The 11,032-nt window shown below is 40.2% G+C and overlaps 1 protein-coding gene and 1 pseudogene across 1 annotated transcript; both read right to left on the bottom strand.

Moving 5' to 3' along the window:
• Positions 1–90: 90 nt before the first annotated feature.
• LOC113744215 (kxDL motif-containing protein 1-like) lies at positions 91–967 on the bottom strand (annotated as a pseudogene).
• A 2,241-nt stretch (positions 968–3,208) lies between these two features.
• Positions 3,209–10,437, bottom strand: LOC104940447 (SIN3-HDAC complex-associated factor). Its single transcript, XM_019273617.2, has 6 exons — positions 10,144–10,437; positions 6,749–6,876; positions 6,555–6,654; positions 6,330–6,453; positions 6,075–6,225; positions 3,209–5,441 (listed from the first exon to the last, which is right to left on the bottom strand). Exons 2-6 carry the CDS (start codon positions 6,874–6,876, stop codon positions 5,099–5,101), a joined length of 846 nt encoding a protein of 281 aa, XP_019129162.1. The 5' UTR covers positions 10,144–10,437; the 3' UTR covers positions 3,209–5,098.
• Between the last annotated feature and the right edge of the window lie 595 nt (positions 10,438–11,032).

Genomic DNA, 11,032 nt, shown 5'->3' with positions numbered 1-11,032 from the left:
ATGCTCTCTCCCTCAGATAGATTAATGACTGGAAAAGTCACCAAACATTGTAGAGGCCAACACAAAACTCAAAAATAACAACACGACCCTTTAAAAATAGTTCATCCACACACTGCTCGTTCTATTCTGCAGGTACAGAGCAGGACCCTCGTCCTGGAGGACGGCTGTCTCTAGGAAGTCGGAGTGGGCGTGTCGGCGGCTCTTGAGAGAGATCCTCAGAGCATTGCTCACAGTGGGTGAGATCACATCTGGACTCGTGTCACAGGACTCTGTGCTCTGCTCCGAGGTGCTGTTGTAATTGTTGTGGCTTGCTGCGCGGGAACCGGTCGAACTCATCATTCATGTCCTCGAGGATGGGTGACTCGTGGATGTCTGCCAGAGAAACAAAACACTTTAGACAAGCTGATGTGGTGAACTGTGGCTTTAATTTAAATGATGTATGGAAAGAAACTGCTAACTCACTGCTGAAGCTTCTGGGTACTGCTTAGCAATCTCCCTTTAGTGTCCTGGAGAAGCAGATGAGATCAATAATCACAGGTCAGGTAGGTGTGGTGTGTGTGTGTGTGTATCACTGGGCTTGTGGTGACTTACCTGCTTTCTGAAGACGCTGTCCAGATCTTTCTTCATCTCCACAAGCGTGCGGGTGTGGAGCAGGAACGCTCGTTCATCTGCTGCAGCCGGACATTAGACAGCCGTTGAAGTTGATCAGCATTTCGTTGGTTTCTCAAAGCGTCAAGCCTGTTTTCACAATTATTCAGACAAAAGCACAATCAGTTGTAACAGTTTACAAGGATGAACGCAGGTGTCAACAACACTGTCACACGCAGGTTTAGCAGTGCAGAGTCTCAGCAAAGCCTCATGACACTCACATGTGTCTCTGAGCCTGGATGATGGCGTTGACATCCTCAGAGTTGACCATGCTCAGCATCCTGTTGCAGAACACGCCGGATGCTGTGGGCTCCACCATGGGACGACCGAGACGGGACAAAAAACTGCAAATATAAAACTTATTCAACATAATATCAACACTTTTAGCACTGAAACCGAGGAGGATAAGAATAATCCTGACAGGAGCTGACGCTCGCCACAGAGCAGTCCACCAGAGTTAGCGTTAGCGTGCGCTACACTGCAAGCAAAGCAACAAAGATCACGTTATCTACCTCAGGCCTCCCGGTGGGTGTCTGTGTCGACCTTGGCTGCTTGAAGATCCGATTAAAAACGACATCTGCAGCCCAAAGCCATCTGACAGCTGGCTGTGAAACAAAAAACAAACCACTTCCCTGTTTTTGTTAACGTCCGGTCATAGGACCGCCGCTTCCGGTTCTTTTTTTCCATCTCGTTTCTTTATTTAAAACTCAAACCAACATTAAATCATTTTTTTTATACATTTCTTGTTATCAGGCGCAAAATTATATAATCAAGAACAACGAAAGTGGTGTTTATTTTTGTACATAATATATCTCAATTTATAAAAGCTGATTATTTAAAAAAACACAACCTAAGAAATATAAAAACAAATTAACGTGATCAGAATGTGAAGCTAAACTAAAACACACTCTATTAAGAATAATATTTTTTTTAGGATAAATACTTTTTTAATGAAAACATTTTTTCACTCATGTTTTTACTTACTCGTAAACATGCACATGTGGAGATGGGCAGCCACTTAGGGGTACCCTGGAAGCAGTTATGGGTTCAGTACCTTGCTCAAGGGCACTTTGGCAGTGCCCAGGAGGTAAACTGGCAACTCTCCAGCTACCAGTCCACCCTATACCATACCGGACTTGAACCAGCCACTCTCTGGTTCCTAACCCAAATCCCTACAGACTGAGCTACTGAACATACTTTTCAGTATCACAGGTAACTAAATACAGCCTAACATTAAGTTATACCAATAGTTGTCTCTGTTTGTCAGCCCTGTGATGAACTAGTGACTTTTCCAGGGTGTACCCCACCTCTTGCCCAATGTCAGCCGGGATAGGCTCCAGCCCCCTTGGACCCCGGATAAGCGGTTACAGAAAATCTATGTATGGATTGAGTTATACCACAATAGTCTTTGGAATTTCTTAACCTTGATTTATGAGTTTTAAGAGGCTGCTTCCTTTATCTGCCAAGATAGAGTAATACAATAATACAGTAATATTTATTCTTCATCTGTGTTTACAATATAAACAATCAGATGCTTTGAATGTAGTCTGACTGTGCTGCACAGATAATGAACAGAATATGATACTGCTCTAGTTATCAAAGTGATTGACATGCAAAAATGTTATTCTATGGGAATCACTTTAATAATGTTGTTCTTGAAAAAACAACAACACATATGCCATTTTCAGTAATCTCATTATAATCAGTGTTTTAAAACATTTCCAAAGCCTAAATAGGAGAGGAAAAAAAATAATTGCACTGGTGGCATTGTATTGTATTGTGTATGGAAATTAAGTACACCCTGGTTCCTTCCTTGTTCCCTCTGAAATGTCAAATGTTCAAATCCAGACTAAAACCTACAGGATGTTGTATAAATCAAACCAAACTCAGATTTCCTTCTTTTGTAATTCAGAGTCATTAACCTTTTCTTCAATCTGACATAAGACAATTTTTTTTTTTATGGAAGCTGCACAGAATGAAAAATGAGTACTACCCTGAACCCATATATATGTTTGTTTTAATCTCAACCAATGTGATCATAGAATAAGTACACTAAACTACAGCAGTCTGGGGTACATGTGAATTGATCAAATGATTGAATAAAGTGATGCAGCCTCTGGACCTTGGAGCGGCACATTGTCTCTAAAATGTTGAGAATTCACTTTAACCCTTCAGTTATAGTTTATTGCCTGATATATAAATACAGAGGTGTCACTAGGTTTTAAGGACAGGGGGGGGCTAAGCCTGAAGGAGAAATTATTTATTACATTACATTACATTACATTGCATTTCGCAGACGCTTTTTATCCAAAGCGACTTACAGAGGAGGACATTATTAGTTATTAGTAGTTTTTATTAGTATTTATTAGTCTATTAGGCCCTAAAACAGGCCTAACGACGCCACTGTATAAATACATATTATTTATTTATAAATCACTGTAAATGTTATTTTGATTTCAACTGTATCTCAATAAATTCACTCCACACTCCATACTTCAAGAAAACTCACAAAATTACTTTTATTAAGGGACAAGTAAAAAAAGTACATGGTGTATAAAAAATACAAAACCGCTTTGTCTAACTTGTAAGCTAAGTAAATGCATAGCAACAGTACATGCAAGTCTAGAGTTAAGTATCCTACTACTCTGTAACATTAAGCTACAGGCTAAAAGAGGAAAAAGCACAGTTTGGTTGCAATCTATCAATCGTTTCAGTCTACAGTATGATACAGATCCAAAGTGATGGTACAGAATAAGTTAGGTTGCACGCAACTCAACTGATGAGTAAATAAATACTTAACAACATTTCACAAATATTGACATCCAGTAATTCAGCGCAATGTTTGACAAAACCTGCGAGAGAATTACATTTGATTTCTGATGTACAAAACCATACTACGCGTAAGCTAAAGATGAAAAGAATTCATAGTATTACACTTCTAAGCGGGGATGCAGTGATACAAATAAATATGAAATAAATAAATAATCAAACCCATATAGGAGCCATACAGCTCACCCAGCCCATTATGTACACAACATACCCTCCCAGCTCCCAACTACAACATCAAATGTATGAAATTTCATATTAGTGTTCTTTTTAAAATACCATAAACATACATACAAATGACCTCGGACAAGCACAAGTGTCCATAGAAAACCTGCATTGATTTGACATTGGGTGAATTTCAATGTGCTTTGGCTTTAATTTGATAAATAAAGTAATATTAGGCTATATATCACAACACATTTGTGGTATAGAAGAGGCAATGGCATAGAATTTCAGCTCGTATAAAGTCTTTTTACCGTATACTGACACAGGAAATGCCGGAAATCACTGATATTGATATTGCTGAATAGACTATAGACCGATTGTGTGTTTTGACTGTTGTGTTGTGTGGTATTATTATGCAAAGAAACTTCTGTTTTCCTTTTTTTTCTTTTTTTTACATATAAAAATAAGTTAAAACTTCAGAGAAATGGATCCAAAAAAATAAAAGATTAAAAGATTTACAGTTTATATAAGGCCATGCAATTTTTTAGTAGACTCATGCATCAGATCATTACGTCTTTTGGATGAGTGGGCTTGCCATTCATGCAAAAATGCACTATGTGTTGCTGAGGCCACAATAAATATAGCTACTGTCCCTTTTTGTTCCTTAATACCAATCCAGAATTAACACTAGCACTGTCTGTGACACATAATTAAGGCTGGTGTATTTGCTGTTGAAGCTGTGAATAGGCCTTATTTAAAATGGGACCCACATTTGCACACAGAGACACTAATCCAATCTACAAACACAAACTCTTTGATAGGATGTCAATGTGAATAAACACAAACACAAAGGGACACTGTACAGGTCTGTGCTCTGTTGATATAAAGTGTCATTCATTCCAAAACGAGATTTAAAAAAAAAGAGATATCTACTCTTCACAAAGAAAAACCCAAACTAATCTCATTATATTAGTCATCTTAACATATATGCTTATAAAATATCCACGTTGAGAATGAGTTGAATCAGCTGAACTGTTGAGTGATGAATTTCAAGTAGCACCTTTTTCTGTAAGTACGTGGATCTATTGCATTTTGGAATAAAATGTTTTAAATGTACCAGCAAACTTGAGCTCCAGCATTTTCATCTAAAGTTGATCCAAAAAAAAAAAACATCACGGATGACGGCCCATCATCAGGATGGTGAGAATATTAAATACAAAATAAGAGACAAAGTGGAAAACAACAACAACAGTTCATAAGTTACCGTTTAAAAAATAATAAACAACAAAAAAAACAACATTATTATGGAGAAGACCAAAGGATTTACAGCTGCTTTATGATTGAAGGCAATCTGAGGCAACTTCTTTCGGTAAGTGCTTTGAGAGAAAAAAAAAACTGCACCCCAAGATTTCTTCAGAGATGTGTGCAAGAGGAGGGAGGAGGAGCTTTAGGTTTGTATTCACCACCCTTCCTCCACCACCACCACACCGCTCCTACTCGGAGGCGTTGTCATGGTTACGCATAGCTGAGCAGACTCTCTCTCGTTTTCCTCACACGTTGGCATCTCCTTCACTTCCTCTTCCGCCTGGGATTTCTGCCTGCTGACGACATCCACGCCCACCGGGCCCTCCTCTACCTCCACCTCTTCTTCCTCCTCGTCTTCCTCCTCCTCTTCTTCTTCCTCCTCCTCTTGTTGCTGCTGCTGCCGTTGCTTGTTGCGGCAGCACGGTTTGAACAAATGGGGGTCGATGAGCACCTCCCCAAAGCGCCCCTTGTAGATTATTCCACAGCACACTTTTTGCCTGGGCAAAACAGGACACATTGTCGATATTCAGGTGTGTAAAGCAACGCTAAAACAATTAAACATGTGTTTTACGTGCTTTAACTATACTGCACTAAAATGCAATGATGATAACTGCAGCACCTACATCACTAGATGCCATAAAATCCTGCTCACAGGTTTTTTAACTGCTACCAACATTAACTAGTGATGCAAATGTTATTTAAGGATCCCATCATATTTATTCAGTTAATTCTGGTGTAACAGACATCATCTTTTCAAGTTTTTGACCCAACATTAAAGGCCCCACACACCCACTCAGATCATTTTAATTACTTCGCCTAGTTAGACCTTTAGTAAGCTGGAAGATGTCACCAAACTATGAAAGATGGAGGTGTGAATTAACAGAAGGGTGAGTGGACTGTCCATCAAGCAGTCTGTACATGCCCAAACAATCTAATTAGCTACCATAAGTGAAAACAACTGTGTAGGTGGAGTACTTGTGTAGGCTTTCAAGGACCGACCTCACACCTTTACACTTTGAGCATGAAAGAAAATGCATAATATGACAAAACAAGCTGCAATGTGTCGTTCCAAACCCTGAATAATGCGTCAGAGGATCAAAAAGGTGTTAGTGCTTTATTGTCTGACTTACCTTTTCCAGTAAGTTAGGTCCAGGAATGAGAAAACAGGTGAGCGGCTGGATCCCGGGCTGAGCTCAGTATCTGAACCGTCGTCTGACAGATTGCTGTAGCTGGGAGACTGAGCTGGAGAGGCACTGGATGTGGTGCTGTGGGCATCTGAATCTAGTGAGAAAAACGAGGCAAACGTTGAAGGGATGTGACACACCTGATATGTATGACTTTAGAGAACACGAGTGAGCACCGTTAAACATGTAACATAAACTTACTGCTTCTTTTAAGCTCTTTCTGCAGCCTGCTGATCTGACTCGGCCGCGCTTTCTTGGAGATGGACTTTATCTTCTTGGGCCTGGAAGTTATCTTTAGGCTGGGACCTCCTCTGGCATCAACAACCTGCAAGAAAGAGAGGAGAAGACATGAGTTTGCATAATGCATGTGTCCTATCATAACAAAGTAGTAGCTCAGCCATAATATCAGTACTGTGACAAACTTACATGATTCCAGTTCTTCTTGGTTCCCACGGGTAGCTTCTTCCATCGTTTCACCAGGAGCACACAGGCATTGCAGATTTCTCCAGATCGTGTTTCACTCAGTCTGCAAGATAATTACAGTTTATTATTATTATTATTAAATGACATGGAGACAAAAGTCTCTGTCCAAACCCGGCATGTTCAGCGGTGGCTCTTACCCAAAACAGCTCCTGAAGTCCTTCTCATACCTCTTGCTGTCTGTGAAACGAGAGCTTGAAGATTTTGCCCGGCAGATGCAGCATCCGTCCAAACTCCTGTACATTTTTGGCTTATGAAAGCCAAACATCTGCATGCACAAAAAATGATTAAAGTATTAACATCTCAGGCTCTCACCAGTGTGCATCATGTGTTAACTGCAGTACCTCCCTTCAGCTGCAGCTGCAGCTGCAGCTACATTTCTGGCTCAGATCAGAGGTGATGTTTATTTTACCAGTTCATCTTAAAGTGCATGAATGATATTAATGATAACGATAAATCTGGTGTTTTGTCATCAGAGAGTACTAAAAATCCAGGGATTTTGTTGGAGCATCTTTGCGCTTTGACCCACATGGGGGGGAAGTAGGTCAATAGTCAGACAGCGTGTCAGACAGATCATGTCACCACGCGCTCAGGATGCACGCTTCATTTTGGAAACTCTAAATACAATCACGCACATGGTCCGACCCTGTAGGCTGCAGATGATGCGTTATCTGTAAAACCAAACTCCGAAATATTTTTCCAGAAAAATGCAAAAATACATATATAAACGTTTCCAGGGGAAATTACTCGAAATGCAATGAGCGTCCCGATTATGCAGAGGAATTATGATTTATGTTGCTAGGCAAAAATGTGATCTCCACAGCACATGTGGACCTCAACTGCGGCAAAACTGCGAGCCGCGCCCCCCAGACTGTTTTTTCTTTTTTTTTTTTGCCATCAGTCCTCGGGGTCTTCTGACAGTGCGGTGCCACAGAGAGCAGACAGAGAGCAGGAATAACCAAAGACCTCTCACTCTGCTGGTTTTATCTGACTGTATTGAAGGCTGGGCAATGTGGGGAAAATATGAGAAGCAGATAACTATATAAGAATGGCTGAAAGTATACTTGTTTCAGCAGTGGTGAATTCATATATCTGATATGTTGATTCGGGCTACTATAATACATAATTATTTATTATATCATTATAATGAAAGTCTGTAAAATAAGTAATACATAATACAAGAGTCCTGCAAATTTAACAGCCAGATTTTTAATGACATGTCATTAAAATCAATATATATTAAGGTTGCCTAAGTCCAGAATTTTAATCAGAAACAGGTTTGTTTCCATGTAGGTTTTCACCATACAAGGACTTTGTCTTTGTGTTTTTGTGCATAACAAACATTAAAGTAAAAATATAAGGAAGATAGAAATCAAGCACTGGAAGATGCAACTATATGTTTTTAAAATGAAAAGAGCTGTGCAGTCCGTGCAGTATGCATAATATTAAAATGTGCAAGATATTTATCAAAACGTATATTATTATTTAAAAAAATGTAAAATAAAAGGTGTGCACACAGTCAATAGACCTTACGTTAATGCACGTGGGTGGAGCGTGAGTCAGTGTCAGAGACTAACTTCCATACAATACTAATATACCCCTTACGATATAGCCTACGGCAAAAAGAAAAAAAGCCCTTGGTACATAAATCAGGATAATTTTCCTCTTTTTAAATTAACAACTTGCACAAAACGATGGTACAGAAAAAGTCTCTGAACATTTGAATAATGTTAATGGTAATTCACTTTATTATTATTATAATATATTATTAGAACTGCTTTCCAACAGTTGATTGAACAGTAATAATACAGTTTTTCTTCCATGTTGTTTCTATGTTGTTTTCTTCTATGTTCAGCCTTGGGTTAAAATGAAGTTTGATATGCCGTGATTGACGATCTTAATACATTTTTTGATATGTGGCAGCCATTTCTGGTTCACCTTGCTCAATATGACACTGATCCTGAAATCCATACAATGCCATGCACCTCTCATTGTCTCATTGAGTACTACTGATAATATGTATTGTGCTATTAACGCAGCAGTGCACTTAATTATCTTCTTAGTATTTCCAAAGTATTAATACTTTTGACAAAACTAATGTAAATACAGTTGCTGGAAGTTTATTTGCAGAAACATGCAAATAAGCGTATAAATAACAGACAGCAGCAGCACCATGCAACATACAACTCAAATTAGATCACAGGACTATGGATCAGATATGCAATAAATTATCAAAACATGTGATCAGAGGTGTACAAATGCAATTTAAAGCCTCGGTGCATGTACGCTGGAGCATGTTACAATGCCGACCACGTGTTCGCCTGCGAGTATCTCCTCTGTAAACTGCAGACGATCTCTGCAGCAGAATACAGTACGTGACGCAACGCAACATGGCAACACACTTCAAAGGCGGAGGCAGTGTGGAGAAGGGGGTGTGATGCGATTTTCCGCAAAAACTGCAATATTCAAAAGTAAAGTGTAAAAATCAGCCTGAAAGCAGTAAGGACTTGTAAGCAGAACACGTCGGCTTTTCAAAATAAAAGAAGACACCGTGAAAATGCACTTGTTTTCATCGAGAGAAAAGTGCAAGTCGCCAATTTCACCGCCCACTCCAGCGAGGAAGCATGGCATGCCACACGACCTGCTTCATGCGCACCCATTTTATGATGACCGTCCTCTGCTCGACGATGCCTCGACTTTCCAACCCCTCCACGTTCATTTTAAGTAGTGAGATCGAGCAAAGAAGAACACGTTTCGAAAGCAAAACGTGCAGTTTTTAATCTGAAGGCAGAGCCGTTCACAGATAATCGTGTAATTTGATCTTTACTCTTTGTTATTCCTCAGGCGCGTCACTGCAACAGTCCTCCAACTACATGTGCACGAAGTTTAAGGCGGCTGCATCTCAAAAAAGTCACCGTTTTTATTATTTTTTTTTACATCAAACAATATATATTTTTATTTAAGCCATGCGTGAGTTTCATAAAACATTCACGCACAGTTTGTGTTTGCGGGAGCTGTTTTGTTGACAGCAGCGGCCGCGTGCTGAGGCGCATCTGTGCTCCGGGTGGGCGTGAGAGATTCAACTTGGCTTATTTCAGCAGGCGTAAATGTGGAGTATCCTGCAGGCGCACCACAACCACGATGTGAGGGACTTTAACCCCGTTTATGTGAGTAGTTTTCTGACCAAAACCCTCAACAATTACCGACTTTAGTTAAACGCCTGGGGTCGGTAATAGGAGTCCTCCAAACAGCCAAATGCACTGAAACAAACAATGATAACAACAGCCATCCATGAAGCCCATCCTCTGCGTTTATCTCGCCTTTCTTCCACTTTCCCCGCTTCCTTAAATTGTTAATAATCAGACCTAAACATCAACTTCAACCCTAAAAACAGCATTTGTAGAGTGAACTCGAGCCTTGTTTTGAATTACACCTCTCAAAAGCTACAGCTAAGACTTAAAAAAAAACCTAAAAAAAAAACCTTCAAGCACCAAAAGACCCGCAGAAACACGCACAGACCGGCTGCGTTCCTTACCTTGTTGCAAGTTGCGTGAAGCCGACAGAAAGTAATAATCCTTATAACGCGTCGTTACGATGTGACTATTATGAAAATCAACCCGCATCAGTAAACCCGCTCCCTTGTTGATGTCTGCGCTTGTGGACGGGAGGGGGAGGAGGAGGAGGGGCGAAGGGGGCTAGTTGTGGACACAGTGCGCATGCGTCGTATCCACACCTCCATTTCAGAGTAGGGCACGGAGGCTTTTTTCTTTTTCTTCAATCAAAGTATTTACATAAACGACGTGTGACGTGTCCGTGCGTCTGCATTCTACTGGCCTTATAAGGATGGGAACATTGCGCGGGAACAGGGGGCTCGGCCCCGGTTGCTATGGCACATTGGAGAGTGTAAGCAAAGGGGCGGGGCCTGTCGTTTTACTACAGAGCGCCAGATGGCCATGTCTGGAGGCCCACGGTTTTTTAGGAGGCTCGGCGTCTAGCGAAGGGGGGAGATGCGCTTTGTTGATTTCAACTGCGTGACCAGATTAGTGGTAAATAAAAGGTGGGTGAAACATGGCCTCCATCCAGCGGTCACTTCAGGGCAAACAACCTGTTTTTGTTTTTTTTTGTTTTGGGGTTGGGATGGGCGAACCAATCACAATGCAGTCACATTTATGCAGTTAATGCAAATAAAAGTGGGATCACTACATGGCTATCATGGAGCCTTGTTAAAAATAAACAGAAGTAGATGTATACTATTATTTATTCTCACTTTTTAAATTCACTTTTTGTTCTTTAAACATGTAAAACTCACACAATATGTATGCTCTTTATACTGTATGTATAATATATGCACCTACCTCATGTCAACCAGATTTATTTTATTTTTATCCATTGCATTATTGTCTTATTTTTATTCTGCCAACAAA

This window comes from Larimichthys crocea, chromosome XXI (assembly GCF_000972845.2).
Source record: "Larimichthys crocea isolate SSNF chromosome XXI, L_crocea_2.0, whole genome shotgun sequence".
NCBI lineage: Eukaryota > Metazoa > Chordata > Actinopteri > Sciaenidae > Larimichthys > Larimichthys crocea.
The sequence above is the reverse complement of the archived record's forward strand: the minus strand, read 5'-3'. Positions and strand labels throughout refer to the sequence as shown.